Raw genomic sequence first — 22845 nt, forward strand, 5'->3', positions numbered from 1 at the left:
CATATCCCTACAGGGTGGTGTCAGTGGCTAAAATCAAGCCAAATTACTGGGAATTCAGGACAAGATCTCTATAGAGTCCAGAACCCATTCCTGGAGAGATTTTTGAAGGGACCTGCAATCAGCACACACAGAAATTCAGGAAACATGACCACATCTATTGGGTGTGTGCAGTGGTGCACTTAGGAATGAGGCTGAGCAACAGGTGGGAAGAAATAAAGCAGCAAATCCTGCTACCTCCAGGCAAACTCTCATTTTTGCCACTACTGCTGGGTTTTAAAAACAGCAGCAGGGATGACATTCAGGAGATAACTGAGCCTGCTGCATCTCAGTTATCTGAGAAAGACAAAAAGGCAGCTTTGCTGGGTTAAGTCAGCAAGGAAGGGAACAGCAAACAGTCTCCTGGAAGTGTGACATTTCACACTCATCACTGCAGGAACTATACATGCAATTCACTCTCCCATCCAAGAATTCTGAAACCAGATTCTTGGAAAAGGCACTTGGACTGAAATGCAGCTTTGAAACTCATCCTATATTGGGTCAGACTGTTTTTGAGACACTGACCCAAAAACCTGATCTCTGGATGTGGTCTCTCAGCTCCCTGAGCCATTCCTTTACTTCCTCCAAGGGCATTTCCAGCGTCTTGTCACCAGTCCAGGCTGCTTCCTCCATGTGTCAATGTAGCCTTCTGTAGCCCCACAAGAAGCAGTAGTATGGGGTATGGGCTGCAAAAGACACAGAAGAGATGTGACAACAGGCATGTCAGAGATGCAAACACCTCCTGGCCAGCCTGAGGAAAGTCAGTCACTGTGACCATGGGCCCTTAAACCTGAACAAACTCAGCTGTGTCACATCACTGAATGTCCTGCAGGCAGGCACAGGGTTCTGCTCTGAAAGGAAAGTTCTGATTTAGAAGCAAAGAACTTCTTCCCCTCAGCAACACTGGAGTAGGAGGAAGGAATTAGAAGTCCTTTGTGCATCTAATACCCAGGGTTATTCTCATGGAATATTTCCTTGTGTGATACATGTTGTAAAGTAATTCATGTTAATTTGTGACTTATGTAAGATAAATCATGTTCGTATAAATACAGAAATTAATAAAGAAACCTTTAAAACACTGAGCTGCAGTGAGAAGGAAAGATTGCCTCACAAGAATTCCAACGCTGCAACTGCTGACAAAGCCGAGATTAGCAAGTTAATAGAATCTGCTCCAACGGAGGTGGCTCCTTACAGGAGACAGTCCAAGGAACACCCAAACGATGAGCACTCAATAAGTATCGGCAGTCAAGATAACCAGAGTCTTCAGGAAAAACTGCATCTCAATACCTGGTTCCCCTAAACCAAAATCAGCACTCATCAAAATTCATCCCTTCCCACAAATGGTTTTGTCCAGTCCAAGGAAGAGAAAGGAGGCTACATGAATGTGTGAAATCATGACAAGAAAGGAGGACCTTTGCTCCAGGCTAGAAAAACTGTATAAAAACAGACTGACCAAGACGACATTTGTGAACACAGGGGGATCTGAAGCCATAGAGGTCGGATCAGCGTGTGTGTTCACCCAGCGCTGACCTGGGGCTCCGTGCTGTCCTTTTTGATTGTGGCTATCAAGGATCGTATTTCGGTCGCAAAATAAAAATTGTTTCTTTAATAATTTTAATTTGGCTTGATTTCTTTATTACCTATAACATTTGGATTAGTCCAGCTGACTTAGACCACTATCCTATACAGACTTCAGTGAGTGGGGGTGGAATGTAGCCATGGCAGGGCCAGGATTTTAAACATTACAGCAATGGGATGAGAAAACTCTTTAGAATATTATTTACGAGACTATGTACAAGAACATGCAATGACAGGACAAGGGTGAACGGCTTCAAACTGAAACAGAGCAGGTTTAGATGAAGTATTAGAAAAAAATTTTTCCTTGTGAGGGTGGTGAGGCCCTGGCACAGAGAAACTTTGGCTGCCCCATCCTTGGAGGTGTCCAAGGCCAGGCTGGACAGGGCTTACAGTAACCTGGGACAGTGGAAGATGTCCCTGCCCATGGCAGGGGGTGGAATGGGATGAGCTTTGAGGTCCCTCCCAACTCGAACCACTCCATGACTTTATGAGTCTATGAAAGCACTTTTACATCTGTAATTACAATGCCAAGGGAACAGAGCAGTGTGGGACATTTTAAAACCTGGCAATCTCCTCTACAAGCCCTAAAAAAGCAGTCTCAATTATTTACTCATTTTTAGAAAGTTAAAACTATCAGAGAGACAGAACTATCTGCCAAACAGACATTTCCCCTCTGATCTACATCTATTTCTGGCTGAATTTATCCCACCTTATTATTTTCATTTTTATTTTCATCAAAGAAGCAAACTCTGTCAGGACTGGAAACACACTCCCATGAGGAGTCCATGGCAGGTGGGTTCAGGAAGGACATTGAGGGGCTGGAGAGACTCCAGAGCTGGGAACGGAGCTGGGAATGGAGCAGGGGAAGGGTCTGGAGCCCCAGGAGTGGCTGAGAGAGCTGGGGGTGCTCAGCCTGGAGAAAAGGAGGCTCAGGGGGGACCTTCTGGCTCTGCACAACTCCCTGACAGGAGGGGACAGCTGGGGAGGGTTGGGCTCTGCTCCCAAGGAACAAGGGCCAGGACAAAAAGAAACAGCATCAAGTAGTACCATGAAAGGTTCAGGTTGGACATCCAGAGGAATTTCTCTATGGAAAGGGTGATCAGGCTGGATGGAAGGGGCTGCCCAGGGACTCCAGGTGGTGCAGTCCCCATTCCTGGAAGTGTCCGAGGAGCACCTGCCCATGGCATTGAGTGCTCTGGACTGAATGACAAGGTGGGGGTCAGGCACAGGTTTGACTCAATGATCTCGGAGGTCTTTTCCAATCTATGTGATTTTGTGATTCTATTTGTAGAAGTTAAACCAGGGGTTTAGGTCTTTCTTTTTCTATCAAGGGATTTTTTTACTTGAAAAAAATTAGTTCCTGACTTTATCCTGCAGCACAGACCAGATAAATCTGCACCAGATAAAGCAGTCAAGTGCCAGAGAAGCAGGTAAGACCCTTGAGAGGAAAGCTAATGTGTTTACAAACAATTTGATGGGTGAAGGTATGGGTGTTAACGCCCTTGCCATGGGTCTTAATGTCTGTACTAACTTTTGGGCAGCAGGTTTGTTGCAGTGCCCAGACAGCCTGGCTCCTGAAACAGCCTGCTCAAGCCTGAACTTTGGGGTAAAATAAAGTTCAAGGGGAGACATGTGGCAGGCGGTTCGGGAAGGCTGTACCTTCCTAGTGCCTCAGCCAGTGGGGAAAGGAAGAGGACAATGTGCGTCCGGGAGTTTGGGATCAAAGGAGGCTGCATCCTCCAAAACTTTGAGAGATAAAAGCTCCGCGGGTCTGGTGGACTCACTCTCCCGTTATACAAAGTTGTAGGCTTCTGTCTCCTTTTTGGACGTAAATCTCTGGCGTTTGTGGAATTTTCCTCACACCCTCAATCCCTCCAGCTGTGAATGGAACCTCCTGGGAGCTGCCACCGGAACAAAGCCAAGGCTTGGGGATATTTGCACACCTGAAGGGTGCCAGACACAGAAAGTGGGGCAAACCCGAGGTACTACAAGAACCACATCTCAGGAATGTTCTCTGGGCAAACGCCAGACACCGTGACCCTGGAAAGGCACAAAGTTCCTCTTGGCATAAGGACAAGTCTTCTAAAATGAGTCACAAGTGTCAAATACAAGAGGGTATGGCAAGACTGAAGCATTTGAAACTAAGGATCACCGACATCACCTATAACCATAAATCAGCCAAAAAACAGAAGGGCACCACTGCGACCGGCGCTTTTCCCTCTGACAGACACAGGACAACCGTCGGTGTGAGGGGAGAGCAGGGCCATGACGGCAGAGGGCGGTGTGAGGGGAACAGACACTGGGAGAGAAAGGGGTCGTGAAGGGAGAATGGGGTCGTGAAGGGAGAGCGAGGTGCGACAGGAGAAGGAGGTCTGTGGCGGAGGAGAGGGGCCTCCTCCATGAGGGAGACGGGCCCACCCTCAGCAGCCGGCGGCGCTGCCTGCCATTCCATTGGCCAGCGGTGATGTCTGTCAGTGGGCGTCACGCCCCGTAGCCAATGGGCGCGCGGGCAAGGCCGGGGCGGGGCCGACAGGGCGGGGCCGCGCTCGGGCTGGAGCGAGTGGCAGGTAAGGGGTAGGTTTGGGGTAGGTATGGCCGAGGGCCTGAGGGGCGTCGGGCCCTGGCCCTGCTCCTGCTCCGCTCCGCTCCCCGCACCCGGAGCGGGGCTGTGCGGGACCCGGGACCAGCCTGCACTGCCGGAGGCATCTCGGGAGGCCGGGTGGGACGGGGCGGTGGAAGCCCCTGGAGGGCTGAGGGAGCGTGCGGGCCTTCTGCGGGAATTGAGGGGTCCGGCCCTGCCCTGGGTCCGGGTCCATGTCGAGGGTGGTTCGAGCACAGATCCAGGAAGTGAAATGGGCGGGAGTCTTTAGAAGGGCTCCAGGGGATGTTCACAGAATCAGTCCCAGAATGGTTTGTGTGGGAAGGGACCATAAAGCTCATCCAGTCCCAACCCCTGACGTGGGCAAAGGACTCCCTCCATGAGACCATGCTGCTCCAAGCCCGTGCAGCCTGGCCTTGGACTCCCAGGGACAGAGAGGTTAAAGATAAGGTGATTATCGGGCACTCCCAGAGAGAAGAAGCATGGGATGGTTGTGTGCAGTGGTGCTCTGGACAGCCTTTCGTGGGGGCTCATCCCGGGAGCTGCCACACTCACAGCCCCCTGAGAACATCACCTCAAACATACCCTGTGCTGAGCTTACTGTGCTGCTGGGTTTTGGTCCATATGCACTGCCCTTGGCCACTTGGCTGCTGTGGGCTGGGCTCATGGTCTGGAAAAAAACAGCTCTGAGGGATATGTGCACGTGTCCCTTTGTTGTCAGACTTGGAGATAAATATGCCTTAATTATGCTTTGTGTGGCTGAGGGTGTTCTGCAGTTCATAGTGCCGTGAACTCTGCCCAGATTCCATGGTTTTGGTATAATAGATCACTTGTTTTCCCCTAATATTATTAAAAGTGACATTTTTGAGCTTTTCAGGTATTCTGAACTCAGCTGAGAGGCTTAACACTGAATTCCAGGTATATGCCCCATTGTTGTGTTAAAAATTCAGACGAAAGTACAGTCCCACTTAAAATGGGGAACATGCACTGAGCAGTTCAGATCAGTCCTGTTCCCCACATCTTTGATGATGATCTGAACCCCTGATGTACCAGGGAGTCTCCCTGGAAAGGACCGTTGTTGGAGGAGATTTTTGAAACTGTGGTGCCAAACCTTAATAAATCATAGGGTGAGGTGATAGGACTGAGATGCATTTTGGCAGTCTGGCAGCTTGTTAGAAGTTTCTGGTGTTTTGTTTAGATAAAGAAGAAAGGAATTTGGTGTTTGTAATCCATTATGTCAATTTAAGGTGTTGACATAAGATAAAGCAAAGGGTGATGGAATATTGCAGTGATTTAAATCCCCATGGAATCAGGTCAGGTGATGAAGTACAAGTACTTGGAGAGCTGATTAATGAAGGTGTAAATTCCCCTTCCTCTGCTGAAACAGCTCTTCTGTGCTGTCCCAAGGTCCCCAACACCTCTGCCTTTTCTTTCTGGGGTTGAACACCAGCCTGGTCAAGGCCAACTTGCCCTTTGTGGCACAGGGGATAAATTGTTATTCTTACGGATTTGTGGAAGCACATGTCTCTGGAACAACTATCCACACACACGGGGGTTGAAAGGAGATGATCTTTAGGGTCCCTTCCAGCCCATACTATTCTGTGATATGTAGCAAAAAGTGTTAATGAATTCACCAACCTACCAGCTTGAAGTAATTTTAAAATCAGGATTTACTGAACAGGTATCTTGAGATAAAGGAGGTTTAGGAATTGATTTGGAATATTTAGCAATATTCTATCCCTTTCCCGTAGCTCATGACAGGAAATTACATCATTCCCTTCAGCAGCAAGACTTTGAATGTCAGAAGATGAATGATTTACCATTCATGACAGTGCAGCAGGGAGGCCCCAGTGTACTGCTTTAGGTCACTCTTGCTCCATGGTTTTCATAGATCTGTGTCTTTTACTGAGCAAAACTATCAGCCCCAAAATATCTGTAGCTGGGCTCCAGGATAGTAAGAGAGGAGCAGGAGGTTTTGTGTAAGTCTAATTGTAAGGAAAATAGCAATATTTTTGCAGGGCTGGGGTAGTCTGGATGTGTGGTTGTACAGGGTAGAAGCTCTTCTGACAGGAATGTTCTTGGGATCTGTGTTGTTTCCAAGAGTTTCTGGCTTGGCATTAGCTGTGATTCAGGAACAAATTTCTTCTTCCTGGGCAAAACAGAGGCAAGTGGGCCAAAAAAAGTCTCTGACTACTTTGTTGTGGCTGCTGTCAGCTGAGATGCTCTATCCTGGATGTGAGTTTTGTTCCCTCAGGCTTCCAGGATGTTTGCCCAGAGCTCCCGGAACTTTGTGAGCCCCGTGCTGCTGCTGGTGCTGCTGGGCTGTGTCCTGTGTCGCCCAGCACAGGCCAGCAAGGTGGGTGACACTGAGCCGTGTGTGGGGAACAGGACAGGTGGGGTGTGAGGGGACAGAGCCGTGTCCCCTCCTTCACATGGCTCCTGTGCCCTGCAGAGCTCCGAGGACATTCGCTGCAAGTGCATCTGCCCCCCGTACCGCAACATCAGCGGGCACATCTACAACAAGAATGTGTCCCAGAAGGACTGGTGAGTGAGTGGGAGCAGCCTCAGGGGTCGGTCTGTGGCAGCCAAGCTCTGGAGTTCCCAGCTGGTGCTGAGGAAGGGATTCCCTGCTTGTATATTTGGTTTTTTTAAACAGAAATTGAGGTATCTTGGATGATAAGTTAACCCTTGGCAGATGTAGGGTGTGTTGTCCAGTCGCTTCCACCTGGACTGAATCCCTGCAAAAGGCGCTGGGACAATCCATCCCAGCGACTTTGGGCCCGCTGGACTGTGAGCAGAGCTTTTAACACCAGATCAGTGTTATCAGTCTAACAAGAAAGCTGGGACACAGACAAAGTCACCCCAGTGTCCTTGCACAGAGCATGGTTTCACCTTGTACTGCTGCTGATTGTGGTTTGTTTGTGCTGCAGCAACTGTCTGCACGTGGTGGAGCCCATGCCAGTGCCTGGGAATGATGTGGAGGCCTATTGCCTGCTCTGCGAGTGCAAGTACGAGGAGCGCAGCACCACCACCATCAAGGTACCTGAGCTCAGTCTCTGCCTATGCCCTGCCCCCCTGCCATGCCACAGCAGCCCAGGGTGACTGCAGTCACTGCCTGTGTCCTGTCCCCTGCTGTGCCACAGCAGCCCAGGGTGACTGCAGTCTCTGCCTATGCCCTGCCCCCTGCCATGCCACAGCAGCCCAGGGTGACTGCAGTCACTGCCTGTGTCCTGTCCCCTGCTGTGCCACAGCAGCCCAGGGTGACTGCAGTCACTGCCTGTGTCCTGTCCCCTGCTGTGCCACAGCAGCCCAGGGTGACTGCAGTCACTGCCTGTGTCCTGTCCCCTGATGTGCCACAGCAGCCCAGGGTGACTGCAGTCACTGCCTGTGTCCTGTCCCCTGCTGTGCCACAGCAGCCCAGGGTGACTGCAGTCACTGCCTGTGTCCTGTCCCCTGCTGTGCCACAGCAGCCCAGGGTGACTGCAGTCACTGCCTGTGTCCTGTCCCCTGCCATGCCACAGCAGCCCAGGGTGACTGCAGTCACTGCCTGTGTCCTGTCCCCTGCTGTGCCACAGCAGCCCAGGGTGACTGCAGTCACTGCCTGTGTCCTGTCCCCTGCTGTGCCACAGCAGCCCAGGGTGACTGCAGTCACTGCCTGTGTCCTGTCCCCTGCTGTGCCACAGCAGCCCAGGCACCTCCACACTGGTAGGTTCCTGGTGAAGAGCCTAGAAAGAGAAAACTGTCACAGCGAGTAGATGGTTGGCCAGGGGGCCAGGGGCTCGCTCTCCACAACTCTCTGAAAGAGGCTGAAGCCAGGTGGGGGTTGGCTTCTTCTCCCAGGCAGCCAGTGACCGGACAAGAAGACATGGTCTTAAGCTGCACCAGGGGAGGTTTAGGTTGGACGTTAGGAAGAATTTCTTCCCAAAAAGAGTGTTGGATTCTGGAAGGGGCTGCCCAGGGGGGTGGTGGAGTCACCATCCCTGGTGAGCACCCTGGAGGTGTTCAGGGAACAACTGGATGTGGCACTGAGTGCTTTGGGCAGGGTGACAAGGTGGGAATTGGTCACAGGTTGGACTCCATGATTTTAGACATCTTCTCCAATCTCAGTAATTCAGGGACTCTGTGACTTGTGTGATTTCTGTGATTCTGTATCCAAGCCAGGGGCATTCCTGGTAGCAAGGAGCTGTGTGGGAGCCCAGTCTTCTTGTTGGGGATTTGTGAAGTGCCAAGCATCTCTGACCAGGGCCCCATCTCATTGTCCCTTACATGCAGAACATGCCCTCAATTGGCACAGTGAGAGCATCAGCACAGTTTGTGCAGTGATGGTACCACCTTGGCCTCCTAGCAAAAGCAAGGGACTCTTGTGAGTAAAATGAGAACAAGAGATCACACATCAGAGGTAGCTGCAAAGGAGCTTCTTGACCTCTGTGGTGCTTCTTATCTACACTGCTTATCCTTTCCCCCTGTGCTGTCCTCAACTGCAGGTGATCATCATCATCTACCTGTCGGTGGTGGGGGCTCTGCTGCTCTACATGGCATTCCTGGTGCTCGTGGACCCCCTGATCCGCAAGCCAGACCCCTACACCCAGCCCCTGCACAACGAGGAGGACACCGAGGTGAGGGGGCAGAGGGTGCACACAAAGGGGCAGGAGAATGGGGGATAGGGAAACAGTGACCTCCTGCTTGTTTCCTCTGATCCAGTGAAGTACCAGCACTGCTGCTTTGGGGGCACTTACACAGGTGAACATTTAGACTCTGCAGGTCATGCAGAAGCACAGGGAATATTCAAAGCTCTGTGTAATGAGCCCAAGGCAAGCCCTGCCCTCAGAGGCAGAGGGGCCTCAGCAACTGGCCTGAATTTGGTTCATCTATCGAGAGGGAACAAAAAGTCAGACAGATCCTGTTTGTGCAGTGTCCCAGGTGGAATTTTGTGGTGCTGAGCTTCCAGGGAGGATGAGCTTAAGTGTTGGCTGAAACATCTTTCAGACACTTAGAACAGTGGCCTATGAGATGCTGTTTGATCCTGCTCTCAGGCTGGGCTCTGGGTTATATGCAGGCTGTTGTTCCTTGTGCTTCTCCCCAGAGCACAATTTCATTCAAACCCCATCTTTTTGTGGAACACTGGCGTGCAAACCATGGGCAAAATGATTAGGGCCCGGTAACAAAGAGCGAGCCACTCTCTCCCTCTTTCTCTCTTTGTCACACACCAGTTTTGAGGGAGGACAAATTTCTTGCTGCATAAAATTCATGCAGTTGCAGCACTGGGTTGGATTGCCATATTTGTACTTTGTTGTGAGTATAAACTATTTGGCCCAATTCCTTCATACCCTAATGTAAGTGAGGAGAAGCTGCTCCAGTGTTCACAGTCAATCCACTGCCTCCCTCTCCTGAAAAAGGAGGTCCTGCAGAAGGAGATTATATCCCAAAGTCATGGGTTTGCACCCTGCTCTGCAGCAGTAATTCAGATGTAGATCCAGGTGCTCATGGTAAATGCCTGGTGTTAGGTGAGGTTTATCTCACTCCAGTATGCTGGACTAAGTCCTCTGGGACAGGCCTTGTTCCTGTGCCATGATGGATCTCCATCCATTGTCAGCCTGGGGATGCTGTTCAGTTCAGCACTGTGGCTCCTTGCAGACTCCAAGAGTGGATTTCCAGCAGAGCTCTATGCTTTTGTGTGGGTCCTCTCCTGAGGACTTTTTTCTGGAGTTGTGGGTGATTCCCAAGAGCAAGGACTCAGGGGCTGGTGTTGAGGAGCTGTGAAAAGAAGGTTTTTCATCAGAACAACTCAAACATTGAACTGCTCTTTGATGTGCGGTTTCTCCTCAAGTCCCTCCTCCCTCTGTGCTCGGGCTGGGCATTGCCTGGTCTCCAACCCCATTCCTTTCCTTGCAGGACTCTCGTTCCCTGGCTGGAGTGCCCACCCTGGCTGGTGCCAGGGCCAACACGGTGCTGGAGCGGGTGGAAGGGGCGCAGCAGCGCTGGAAGCGGCAGGTGCAGGAGCAGAGGAAGACGGTGTTTGACCGGCACAAGATGCTGAGCTAGGTTCTACTGGGCTCTGCTGTATCAGGACAGCCCAGCGTTGGCATGGAACCTCCAACCCTCCCTGATTTACCATCCCCAGAGGGAGCAGCAGCCCCAAAGGTTTCTCTGATTGTCCTGTCCTTCCTCTGCCCAGGTGCGCTGGCCCCTCTGCTATGGCTGCCCTGTGGAGCTCAGTTGAACACAGCACTCCATTAGCCCACCCCAGCAGGGACAGGGGCTGGGAACGGAGCACTGGGAGCTGGCTGAGTCTTCCTGGGATAAAAATAGCAGGAGAATTTTGATGTGGGATAAATGTGATGTTTCTCCAGGATTCAGCAGCCACCTCCTCCTCCAGTGTGCACTGATGGTCGCTGGGCATTGTGGTGCTGAGCCACGTGTGCAGCACAGGAACAAAGGGGAGGGGTTTCTGCCAGTGGGCACTGCTGCTTCTGCTTATCCTGATGTAAATGGAGAGATTTCCATACATCTGGAGTCTGTCCAGGTTTACACCAGCATAACTGAGACTGCAGCTTGCTTCTGGGCAGGTGATTATCACAAAACCTGTTAGTACCTACATCAGTAAGAGTCCAACAGGTAAAAAGCTGGTTTACATTTCTATCTTTTTGTGCTTTACCAGTAGATAAAAACCTCCTGGGGTGAAAACTCTCCATTTGTACCCACACTGGTGACCCTTGGTGTTCTCCCAGGGTGGGCAGCAGCATTTCTGTCCAAGAGAACTGGGGCAAAGGCTCTCTTGGAGCACTGGAAACACCTGTCAAGGTCCTGGGACGTGAACACTTGTACCACTCAAAACACTCCAAGAGCTCTGACAGCACTTGGGCTGCGTGGAGGGAGCAGCAGTGGTTCTGCCAAGTGTATTGATCCCACTGAGAACATCTGGAGTTTATGGTGTAGCACATCTGTATTAAATGCAGACAAATATCTACCTGAGTGGCTTTTTCTTTACGGGAAAAACCCCATCATTCCAAGTCTGGAGCTCTCCATCTGCCTCCCACTGCCCAGCAGGTGAGCTGATGCCACCTCAAGCCACAGCTGTGGTTATGGCACTGCAGGAGTGTCCCTGGCACTGCTCTCTGCTGACAGCAACTGTCCTACTCCAGGAGAGCCAGGCCTGGAACATGGACAGACCAGAGTCCTGCTTGGCACAGCTTAGTGACTTAACTTCTTTGGCCTATCCCATGGGAAAGCTGAGCAGACTGGAATTCTTCCCTTTGCAGGAAGCTGAACAATTGTTGCTAAAAGCCTGATTGGGAGAGGTGCCAGTCACTGCCCTGCATGCTGGGGCCAGCAGCAGCTAGTGGAGCATCCAGGCCTCCAAGCTGGCCCAGCCAGACAAACGCAAACAGCAGCTTTTGGGAGCCTGTGTGCACCCCAGTTACCCTTCAGCAGCTCACTGGGCTAAAAAGGACCCAGAACTTCACAATATACCAAGGTCATGTTTTCCTTGGCTCATCTTTGTTTCCTGATGTTCAATTCTGGGCCTTCCTCCCCTTTGTAGAAGGCCTGTCTTGCCTGTCCTTCCCTTTCCATGTGAATCCTTCATGAACATGCAATGAGATCCTGGGAACTGATTTTTTTCCTTGGCGGGTGGCAACAAGCAGCGCTGTTGGGAGGCGCGGCCCAGGGCTGGGCTAATGGGTCCATCTGGTGGCCGTTGCTCCCGATCAGCACCAGGAAATGACAGGGCACTACTGGGAGCTTGCTGCTGCTGCCACCAACCTGCTGAGCCTGCAGGGTAAGGGGTTTGGTGAGCAGCAGCCCTAGACCTTCCCCTGACCCTTCCAGGAGCAGCTAGGAAATGTGATTAGAGAGGAGGGAGATAGGAATCAAGAGTTTTGGAAAAAGTTAAGAAAACTTACAGCAGGTAAAGTGTGGAGAGGCTGCAAAAACTACTACTGCCTGATCAATTACTTGAGCTGATCAGCTTTGCCTTATATATCATCCTCCCTGGAAGGAAAGGTTTTCTACTGCCCAGCCTTGAATTCCCAAGCTCCTTCCCCTTCTGTGTTCCCTCCCTGGCTCACTGAGCCATCCCCCAGCAGGCACCTCCTGATGGGCTCCACTCCTAGACCCATCCACAGCCCACAGCAGTGGTTCCCATCTGTCCAGACACAGGGCAGTGTGAGTCAATAATTTAATTTCTTATCCAAAAAGAAAATGTGAAAAATAAAGGACCTCTTAGAACCAAATCCAGCTGCTTGACACCAACAGGTGGTGTGCTCAAATGCCTGCTGTGGTCCAGATATCAATGCTCTGGATGATGAGCCACTCGCTCTGGTCCTGCGTCACCCGGATCCTCACGCAGTCCACGGGCCCGGGCAGGACCCTCTCCAGGCCCCGCTGCTCCAGGGTCCCCTTCTTGAAGGAGCCCACAGGGACGTAGGAGGAGCAGTCCCAGCTGTGGTCCCGGTGCTGGCCCAGCTCCAGCAGCCCTGCATGCAGGAAATCGTTCGGGCGCTCCACAGAGCCCGTGCGCACCCGGACACGGCTGACTTGAGCTGGCTGCTGGAACACAATGGAAAAAGTACTGCCAGCTGCTGGGTCTTTGCCCCAAAAATACCCCTGTGCCGAGCTGTAGGCTTTGAGGGGCTCATAGTTCTCGAAGACGGACATGCTGGTGTACAGGGATGCCGGTGGGTTGTCCGGGATATCCAAGGCATCAACCTGGAAATCCTCGTCCTTCAGCCGGTTGACAGTGCCCTGGAAGGAGGAGTAGAGGCCCATGTGTTGGAAGAGGGATGGCTTGAAGCGAATCACGTCCTTCTGGGTGAGCAGTTGGCGGAAGTGGACCAGCAGCCAGTCACAGGGCATTTCCTGGTAGAAGAGGAAGAGGAAGCAAGCCAAGCGAGGAAGGTCACTGGAGCGGTAGAGCTTTCCGATGTAGCCCAGCTTGGAGAATTCGAGGGTGGCCCAGTTGGAGCCCTCCTGGGATGCCAATGCCTTGCGGATGGCTGTCAGGAAGGACCTGGAGCTCCACACATCATCCTCGATCATCAGGTAGTAGGAGGAGAGGTTGGCAGCAAAGGCAAGCAGGAAGGCGTAGTCCACATTCTGCTTTGAGCGGAACTTCACCCGCTCCTCTGCGTCATTGAAGTTCCTCTTCAGGCCTTCCAGGGTGGGGTAGAACTCAGGGGGAGCATGGATCAGCAGGAGCTGGCCCAGGAGGATGTGGCGGGCAAACTTCTGGGCAATGGTGGCAGCAACGCGCACGTTCCAGCCAGGATCAGTGTCAGCCAAGTGCACCACCACCACCATCTCCTGCAGCTCCTCCTCCGTGGACTGGCTGAAGAGGGACTGGAGTGTGGCCAGGAGGTAGAAACCACGTGGCCTCTGCACGGACGCCATTCCCACTGCCAGGAATTCTGCAACGCAAAGGAAAGGCATGAGCAGGCAGGAGGGTGACCTGGGATCACCATGTGATGTTCTTCCCTACAAGATGTAATGAAAGGGCTCCAAAAACTTCTTGCCATGGTCAGCCTGCAGGGTCAGTGCTGTTTGTAACCCATGTCTAAAGCACGTGGATCCTTCTTGAAGCTGAAGCCTTCAGCATCTCAGGAGGGGCCCAAAACTGGCCCAAATGGCAGCAAGAGGCAGGCTGAGGAGGCGGGGGCTCTTCTGAAGAAACACCTTCCTGAAAAACACCTTAAAAAAGCCAAACCCAGGCAAGTAAGAGTGCAGAGTCTATAATGCAGGAATGGCTTATCGGTATGGCTGCATATCTTAGGTTGCAATGCAAGATGTAACCAGCAGTATGTATTCTATCACCATCTGTAGAAACCAGGTAGAGCAGTGTTCCTTATCTCTTCCATGACCCATCCCTCATAACTCAGGGCGGGGGGGAATATCCTCTGTTAATGGGCCAGCTGTTAAAACCAGGTGGGGCAATGCTCTTTATATTTTCCACAACACATTCTTCCTCCAGGGAGATATCTTCTGTTAATGGGCCATTGAGTCCAACTGCATGACTGATAGAATTAGACCATCCTATTCTGAGATGCCCCACCCAGGGGGAGGAGCCAAGCATTTCCTACCTAGATAAAATCTGAGCTTTGGAACATCAGAGCAGCCTTTTTCCTCTGGATTCCAGAGAAAGACCAGGCCCATCTACATCACCACTGGATCTTCAGAAGAAAACAGCACCCTTCTACAGGAGCACTGCTTCAACTGAACCACATCTGTCACTGCAGGAGGATGCAGCCACCAATTAATGAGACTGCCACCAACACCCTGACTGACGGGGTGTCAGGTTGTGTTCTGACTGTCAGTGGTTTTTTTTTGTATACTCTATTTTTATTCTAATATTCCTAGTAAAGAACTGTTATTCCTATCCCATATCTTTGCCTGAGAGCCCCTTAATTTTAAAATTGTAATAATTCAGAAGGAGGGAGTTTACATTTTCCATTTCAAGAGAGGCTCCTGACTTCCTTAGCAGATGCCTTTCTTTTCAGACCAAGACACTGAACATCTTGGAAGCGTTCCCCACTCCATACCTCATGGAGATGCACCTACACTGGGATCAGGGACCTTCTGTCCCCGCCATGGCCCAGCAGTGGTTGCCTTGGTTCAGCTTCTCTTGCTGCTGGTCAGGACAGCATCATTCCTGTGCTGGTTCCAGCACAGCCTCACAGGTTGCCCTAAGCTTCTTCCCACAGGTTTTGCATGGGAACTGCTTCTTCTGCACCTGTCCAAGAGGTTGGCCCACTTCTGCCACACTACAGGGCTGTCCCAGTGGTCTAGCTCACCATGTCCCCTGGAAGCTCAACCCCAGGGAGATGGATCTCCACAACCCTCCCCAGAGAAGTCTGGGAAACCCAAAACACCTGTGGTCACCCCAGTCCCAAGGTGCAGAAACTTGGACCCTGCACGGAGCACGTAGGGTTTCCCAAACTCCTCCATCCCCAGAGCAAGCAGTGAAGGCTGTGGAGATTTTGGAGGAGGTTGTGGGCAGGTCCCCACCCAAAAAAGCTGGACATAGCCCCTCCCTGCCCCAGCAGCAGTGAGGGGGCAAGTCCGTCCTGGGACATGCACACCCAGAGGGTACAGGACCACTCACTTTTTTGGGGAGCTGGGGAGCCAGCGAGGAGCTGGTAGGAGACATTGTGGAGTGCAGAGAGCTCAGCTGTGTCCCTGAGGATGCGCTGGGCTCCCTCCGGCTGCAGCAGGATCGTGTTGAGTGCCAGGCCCCTGAGCTCCATCTGCATGGGAGCCAAAGGCAACCAGGTCACACCCCAGAGCAGCATGCAGCAAGTGGGGATGACAATAGGGTTACAATACAGCGGGACACAGAAGTGAAGGGGATCCCCTGTCCTGCCCTCCCAGCTCCTGGATTCAGGGGGTCCAGCTCCCAGGGAAACCCCAGGGAGAGAAGGCAGAGCTGGGGGTTGGGGGTGACACGGGGCAGGGAAGAGAGCAGAGCTGAGGTTGGCGTCTGTGCGGGGCAGGAAGGGATAGAGGATGCTCCAGTGGCCTCTCCCGTGGGACATCACTGGCTGGGGACTCACCTCCAGGGGATCCTGTTCCTGCCGGTTGTCCCCATGGAGGAGCAAGAGGAGCAGGAGGAAGGAGGCAGCGAGTAGAGCTGTGAGGGAGCGTTTCAGGGAGCATCGCATGGCTCCGTGCTGGCTGAGGCCTGGGGAGAGGGGACACGTCAGGACACGGGCTGGGGAAAGCCACCACCCCCTGGATGGGACAGTGGGACAGCACCTGGATACACCTTTGGGACTGCCCCCCTGCCCCAAGCACCCACGTGCACACTGGAGGGCAGCCATGGGGCATGAGGGGACACCTGTGCACTGTCCCCATTGGGTAGGCAGGGACAGGGACACCCAATCTGACCAGGACAAAATCAACCAGGTATAAAATCCCCCCAGACCAGCCCCAGGACACCTCAGCTGCCCTGGGACACCTCAAGCAGCACCCCGGAGCTGAAGGCAGAAGAAATGCAGGTGACAGTGCCTCAAGAAAAGCTTTCAGGTCGTGGGGACACCCCAGGAGCAGTCACCAACACTCCAGGACTTGTGACCAAGCCCTGAGAAACACTCAGGTGTCAAATGGGCCCAGGCTGCTCTTCCAGCACTGTGAGGAGGAAGCAGCTTCCCACCTTTCTCCAGGCAGGCATCAACTCACAGTGTCCCAGCCTCATCCCCTGCTTGGTAGGACACGAAAGGCATCCCTGAGGGGACAGTGTCACCTTTGAGGAAGTTGCAGTGACCTTGAGATATTTTACCTTGCAGCAGAGGAGTGGCAGAAGGCTAAAAGGCTCCTGTGTGTTTTCCGTTATAAATATGACAGTGCTGCCCTGGAAGAGGGGCAGCTGAGCCTGGGTGAGTGCCCAGCCTGACAGGGCAAACACCCTCAGCCCCATCTAAACTGCTCACAGTACCTTGGCTTGGTCAAAGCAGCTTTGAATGCAAACGTGGAGGAAAAGTCCTCCTAAGCCTTTCCAAACCAATGCTGAGCTTCCCAGGACTGTGCTCTAAACACTTTCCTGCCCCAACCACCACTGTGCAGGGGATGCTCTAGCCCACCCACGGGCCCCAGACTGGAGCACAGCAACTCTGGGGCCGCTGCCCTTGAGCGTGTGCTGGGCTTATTTTAAGGAGAACCCTCCAGTTTTTGCACCCAGGAGTCCTTTGGAGGGGCTGTCAGCTCCTCAATAGGCTGGTGCTGAGCAGGTGCCCCAGATCCGATCCGCAGCCACTCCGTCCTTGGAGCACTGACCCCATCCAGGGACATGGCTTGTTCCGTGGAGATAAACACTTGGAGCCAGAGAGCCGTGCTCCCAGGCGGGGCAGGACTGACGGCCAGCAGAGACAACAAGCTCCTGGAGCTGCTCAAAGGCTCTGTCCAGGTCTCAGCAGAGAGTGGGGCCTCACCATCCCTTACAGCTCTGGAGACATGGGGGACCTCACCAGCTCAGGGGGGAGCAGCATGAAGGATCTGTCTGAGACACGGAGACATCACACTGACACCACCCTGGACATCTGGGATCTACAGCCAGGACCACGGGGTGAGCTGGGAAGGGCAAGGCTTGGCCACATGCCAGGCCAGGCATGTACAGCCCCATAATTAGCCCACTAATTGGACTTTGGACTTCCGCCTCCATGGAAGAATAAAGCAGCCCAGGTAAATGGGCACAAGCAGGGCTGCAGCATCCTCCTGCTCCAGCTCAAAGTGCCTCCACAGAGTATCCCTGTCCCCACACTCTGCTCCACGTACCTCATGCACCTTCACCACAGCTCAGCACCCCACCGCAGATGTCCCCAAAAGCCACCCCTCTGTGGGGGCACTGGCCAGGAGGAGCTGAGAGCCACTTCCTTGGAACCAAACTCCTCCCCAGCCTCAATCCAGGGCAGGGGAAGAACACTCCATTCCCAGCCTCAGTCCCACGAGGTTTCGAGGAAGCTCCCGGTCTGCAGTCGGCTCCAGCTGCTTCCGCAGGCACTGGGGACAGCAGGGCTGGTTGCACAAGGAGAAGGGGCTACCTTCCCACTGCCAGTAGAGCCTTTCCGTTCTGGAAGTCGAGGCACAGACTCAGCTGTGTCACCCAGTAGGGTAAACACCAGCTCTCCTGCAGCACAGCTCACTGCCCCAGCCTGCGGGTCCCCGGGATGGAAAGGGGTGGGATGGAACCCAGCACAGAAATGGGTGGGGGACACTGCAAATTGTGGCTCCACAGCGTCCCCCGTGGGCAAATTGTGGCCATTCGAGGCTGTCTGGGATGGGGGCTCCTGGACCCCCTGGGAGTCAGGCCAGGGTCTGGCCCCACTGTCCGTGGGTGTCTGCTCCAGGGATTGCCCTGTTCCAGCAGCAAACGGTCAAAGCTTTTGGTCAACTCAGGTGTCCCACAGAACAGGGGGGTCCCTGCAGGGAGGGACACCTACACCGATCCTGTCCCCACCGCTGACAGCTGGGGAACTCCCAGCTCAGCCCCCTGCCCTCAGCCCCGGGTCCCCAGGCACCCCCTCCCACGGCAGCAGGAGATGCCTCCTGGCCAGCCCCGCCCTGGACGCACCCGCCGAGGGCAGAGACTCACGGGTGGGCGGCAGCCTCGACTCTCCGGAGTGCTCGGCCCGGGCAACTTCCCCAGGCTGGCCGGACTCTGGATTCTTGCAAAGCCCCACCCCGAGCCCTTGCCTGCCTTCCGCAGAGGAGGAGCGTTCGCCGGCGGCCTCTGCCCCAGGAGCTTCGGAGAACCGGCCAGGCCGGCGGGAGCCCCCGTGGGACGGGCCAAGGGCCCCCAGCCCGCCGTGGGAACTGCCGCAGCCTCACGGACGGGCATTGCAGGATGGCATCAGCTGTGTCCCACCCACTGACCCCATCCTCGCAGGCAATTCCAGTCCCCCGGGCAGCACCAAACACCGCTGGGGGCTCTTGCCCAGCCCTAGCATCCCAAACTCTGGCATGAACCTGCCACTTCACCGAGCCAAGAGCTGGTGACGTGGAGCTGTCACAGCTTTTTGCCCATTTATTTTCCAGCTTTTGTGCCGAGGTGGCAAAAACCTCTAGGGTTGCAGAGTCAGAACTGCACACCTGGCACCCCAGGATCCACAACCTGGATCCTATCCGGGATGTAGCCCCAGGACACCACAGCTTCCCCACACACTCCAGCTCCTCACTGGAACATTAAACATCACAGCTGGGCTGGGAATTAAGCCCCTTCTGATACCAATGAACCAATGTAGGCCACATAAGGCTCTTCCATGGCCTGGTTTGTTCGCAGCCCCTCCACCCTCCGAGCCTTTTCTTCCACTGCTTCCCTCCTCCAGACCCAGAGCAGAAACATGGCTCTGGAGCATCCACAAGACACCAACCGCATTGCTTGTCCCCAGCTCCCAACCAGACCAGCTCCTTCCCACACAGCAACTCACCCACAGCATCCCAATGGAGAGGAAACCCCTTCCCTTCCCTTCCCTTCCCTTCCCTTCCCTTCCCTTCCCTTCCCTTCCCTTCCCTTCCCTTCCCTTCCCTTCCCTTCCCTTCCCTTCCCTTCCCTTCCCTTCCCTTCCCTTCCCTTCCCTTCCCTTCCCTTCGATTCACACAGAAGCGTGGATCACACTCCCCTTCTCTCCTTGCTGGCCTGGATCTCTCCTACCTTCAGGGAGGCCTCACATCTCTCGCCAAGCTTTGCAAGAAAGAGATCCAGTAGGGCAGGAAGCAGCTGATGGTGCTGGGATGGCAGAAGAGATATGCCCAGGCTCCTGGGCTTTCACTTTTCCTACATCATTTGGGTTTAAATCCTTACATTCCTATGGTGTGATGGCTGTGGCTCTGCCCCTGTGAGGTCCTAGGGGCTCAGTGGGGACACCCCACCTGCACTGGAGCAGGAGAAGTCCGGGATTCCCACCTGGGCAGGGGCTGGAGGACTCCAGGAGGCCAAGGGAGCTGGGATGGTGCAGCCCAGCAGAGCTTTGCTGCTCAGTGGCCCAGGGTGGGAAGGACCGTGAGGTTTGGCAGCATCTGCAGGAGGGGAGGGCTTTTCTCACCACAGCTGTCCCTGACCCCCCACCCTGCACAGGAAGGAAACCTGCTCTTTCCTGCCCCCACAGAAAGAACAGGAAGAGGGTTGTGATACTCAGCACAGCCCTGGGTCTCCAGTGCTCAGGGTGCAGCAGCCCTGCCATAGGAACAGCCAGCAAATTCCCTGTTGGTCCCCACAAGCTGCTCCAGGGTGCAGTGCTAGGGCAGGATTTGATCCTCTCCAGGCACATCCACGAGCCTGCCAGGAGCAGGACACAGCTCCTGGTGCCCAGGCAAACATCCTGGGTCCTCTTACCCCCAAAGCAGGTGCCAGAAACCCAGGTTAAGTCAGTTCATCCAGCCATCCCTTTAGGCTATGGAGCAAGTCCCAAATGGTGGTGGGGTGCTGAAAAAGGGTCCTTCCACCTGCCCCCCTGGGAGGGCCACAGCATAGCCCCAGTGCCCAGGAAACCAACCAGAGCCTAGCAGCTTGGGGTGCCAGGCTCAAACCTCCTCCCTCTGGCCCCCAAACCCAAACACGCTCTGCTCACCAAAATATTTGACATGGGGAAATAGGAAGGTGGCTGAAATGAGGGTTTTTTTGCACATTTTTGCTTGCTATTAAAATAAGCTGAAGAAGGAAGAGAAGCCCCAGGTGCAAAGGCTGCTCTGAGAGGGCCCTGTGGCTGCACAGGCACACCCAGCTCAGGGGTCAGGGAGGACCAGTTCCCCCAGCTGGGGCCAGAGGGGAGGGACTGGGATGGGACAGGCACAAGGGGATGCACAGCAGAGCCCAGCTTTCCCCAAACCCCCAGGCCTCACCTTACCCAGCTCAGCTCCTGTTGGACACCAGATCCCTGACAAGGACAGAAGCAGGATGAGGGTGGTGGCCAAGTCTTTCTGTCTCCCATAGAAAACGAGAGAGCCAGGCAGGATCTGTTTACAGCCCTTCCATTATTCAGAAGCATGACAAAGCAAAGGTAGAAGGGGGCCTCACACAGCAGGAAGAAGACAGGGAGAGGCACCGTGATGCTGATCTGGGGCTCCACTTCCACACCACCAAGGACCCCTCTGAGCCATGTCCTACAGAAATGGGTGACACCAAACCACAGCCACTCCTGCCAGTGCACTCACTGCATCCCACCCTGGAGGACAGTTTTTGAAGAGGGCTTTCTGGCAATCAAGCTTCATGAGAGGTTGGGCTCAGGGGCCAGGGTGGAAATCCCCTGCTCAGGATTGAGCTTCGGTGTCACTCCCTCACTGAGCAAACCTCAGCCCACAGCCCACAGTTCAGCGTTTGATGCTCTGGGTAAGGACCAAGGGGAACACCTGCACCCTGCTGCATCTCTACACAGAGGCAGAATCCCCTTTCACAGCATCCCTGCCACTACCTAGCCTCTCAATATGGTTCAGAACAAGTTCCCAATCCCTGCTGTGATCCCTGTGATCACCAGGAGCTTTGTAAAGGAAAAGACTGAGAATTATTTTTGTACATTTTATACATTTCAGCCTGGCCTGGGAGGGGCACCTCCGGCTTAAGGGCATCTGTCTGTATCTAAATACCCATATTTGAATCTAGCAAGTCTGTTGGTAGCAGGAAACATCCCATCTACCTGCTTCCTGCTGTCACAGCCTGTACCACCCACTCCGGCTGCACCACCTGGGATCAGCCAGGGAATTCTGGGAGTTGCCAAGCACCTCTGCCCCCTGTATTTGTCATATGCCTGATCAGAAGGTATTCCTGCTTTGCCAGATGGCAGGAACACACAGCCCTAGGTGCTATTCTGTAGCTCTGCACAGGAGCCAGGGCAGGGCCCAGGTGACGTTCCCAGCCCTCAGCTGGAGCGGCTCCTGTTATAAGTGCATGATGTATTATTGGCTTTTCACAACTATTGGCATAAATGCTATATGTATAATATTAAAATAGTCTTTTTGTATGAATATAGGTTTTTGCTTTTCTTCTAATAGCAAAAGTTAGACATAAGTTTTTTAGAGATAGTCTGCTGAAACTACCTGCCTAGTTGAGGTAACAGCCCATGAACGTGTGATGAGGCCCTGCAGCTGACACAACAATTATCAACACTTGCCAGCTGCAAAAGGCCAGGACCCCCACCCCAATTAAAAGATGATAAGAAAAGAATTAAACCACAAGCCACAAAACATGCATGCTCTAAAAAGGCAGACCCAAAGAGTGGCCATGCTAAACAGTTCCAGAACTTTTTATTAAACATGAGTGACTATAAATATGCAACAGGTTGATGTATTGTAAAGTGTATTTAAAGAGGCGTTCCCAAAGCAACCGTGTGCTCTTGGCAGCTTGCCAAGCACCCAGCCATTTGAACCCTTTGCTTTATGTGTGTCTCCTATCATCTTTTTATTAAACCTTTTAAATTTTACCAGGACAGTGAAACATGTTTTTCACAGCTCCCCACAGGTAAGGGCACAGCCTCAGACACCAGCCTGAGCCAGGAAACAAACCCCTCTGCTCCCACCCTCCGGACCCTGCACAACCAGGAATCACCAGGCACATAGCCCTGGCATCATCATCATGGAGTTTTCAGGGAAACAGCCTGAAGCACAGTGAGAAGCAGGCTATGAGTAAGCAGCCACCTCCCTCCAAGACAACCAGAAACTGCAGCCTGACCATGTCTCACTGCCTGAGCTTCGGCACCTGTCCCTGACTTCAGTGGTGTTTAATCCCACAGCAAAAGCAAAGTTGTCCCCCACTGCCCTGTAGCAGCCTCTTTGGGGATGGAGCCCCTGCAGCCCTTACACACAGCTCCAGCCCCAACCCTGTCTGCCTCTCCTCCATTATAACCACAACACAGCCCAGCTCTGCTGTCATGGCAGCCCCACAAGCACAGGGACAGCACATTTTTCTTGCCTTTTATCTCTACTAAACCAATTTAACTTTGAAACTCACCTGGTGGCATCAACAGAAGTTCAGCAGTGCTGGAAAGGGGAACTGTGACACAGGGACTGTCCCAAATGTGTTTGAAGTCAACATGAAGAGCCTCCAACACAGATCCAAGGTTGAGGCAGTGGTCCTTAGTGGTGATTTAGAGTGGCAGAGGCACATGCAAGAAACTCCTCTCGGGCAGCTACACCAGGGTCTTGTGGGGTCATAGAAT

At 53.4% G+C, this 22845-nt stretch overlaps 2 protein-coding genes across 6 annotated transcripts; one reads left to right on the forward strand and one right to left on the reverse strand.

Moving 5' to 3' along the window:
• The first annotated feature begins 4110 nt into the window (after positions 1-4110).
• TMEM9 (transmembrane protein 9) lies at positions 4111-11178 on the forward strand. Its single transcript, XM_033080053.2, has 6 exons — positions 4111-4181; positions 6468-6569; positions 6666-6757; positions 7144-7252; positions 8698-8829; positions 10106-11178. The coding sequence occupies exons 2-6, from the start codon at positions 6477-6479 to the stop codon at positions 10253-10255; spliced, it is 576 nt and encodes a 191-aa protein (XP_032935944.1). The 5' UTR covers positions 4111-4181; positions 6468-6476; the 3' UTR covers positions 10256-11178.
• LOC117007132 (alpha-1,6-mannosyl-glycoprotein 4-beta-N-acetylglucosaminyltransferase-like) lies at positions 8844-22719 on the reverse strand. 5 transcript variants are annotated; one of them, XM_033080045.2, is made up of 5 exons: positions 22638-22719; positions 15757-15884; positions 15309-15450; positions 12431-13617; positions 8844-9967 (listed from the first exon to the last, which is right to left on the reverse strand). In XM_033080045.2, the coding sequence occupies exons 1-4, from the start codon at positions 22645-22647 to the stop codon at positions 12476-12478; spliced, it is 1422 nt and encodes a 473-aa protein (XP_032935936.1). In that variant the 5' UTR covers positions 22648-22719; the 3' UTR covers positions 8844-9967; positions 12431-12475. The 5 variants fall into 5 exon arrangements, with proteins under 5 accessions (XP_032935936.1, XP_032935939.1, XP_032935938.1 ...); XM_033080048.1 differs by lacking the exon at positions 22638-22719 and adding an exon at positions 19350-19387; XM_033080047.1 differs by lacking the exon at positions 22638-22719 and adding an exon at positions 18291-18326.
• Between the last annotated feature and the right edge of the window lie 126 nt (positions 22720-22845).

Source organism: Catharus ustulatus, chromosome 25 (assembly GCF_009819885.2).
Source record: "Catharus ustulatus isolate bCatUst1 chromosome 25, bCatUst1.pri.v2, whole genome shotgun sequence".
In the NCBI taxonomy this organism is placed as follows: Eukaryota; Metazoa; Chordata; class Aves; order Passeriformes; family Turdidae; genus Catharus; species Catharus ustulatus.

Bases quoted from the DNA above. Each gene is read 5' to 3' on its own strand.
- TMEM9 (XM_033080053.2), top strand. From the start codon at position 6,477: ATGTTTGCCCAGAGCTCCCGGAACTTTGTGAGCCCCGTGCTGCTGCTG. The intron at 6,570-6,665 runs GTGGGTGACACT...TGTGCCCTGCAG, and splicing joins GCCCAGCACAGGCCAGCAAG to AGCTCCGAGGACATTCGCTG. The intron at 7,253-8,697 runs GTACCTGAGCTC...CCTCAACTGCAG, and splicing joins GCAGCACCACCACCATCAAG to GTGATCATCATCATCTACCT.
- LOC117007132 (XM_033080045.2), bottom strand. The intron at 15,451-15,756 runs GTGAGTCCCCAG...GCTCCCATGCAG, and splicing joins AGGAACAGGATCCCCTGGAG to ATGGAGCTCAGGGGCCTGGC. The intron at 13,618-15,308 runs GTGAGTGGTCCT...TTTGCGTTGCAG, and splicing joins CTCCCCAGCTCCCCAAAAAA to AATTCCTGGCAGTGGGAATG.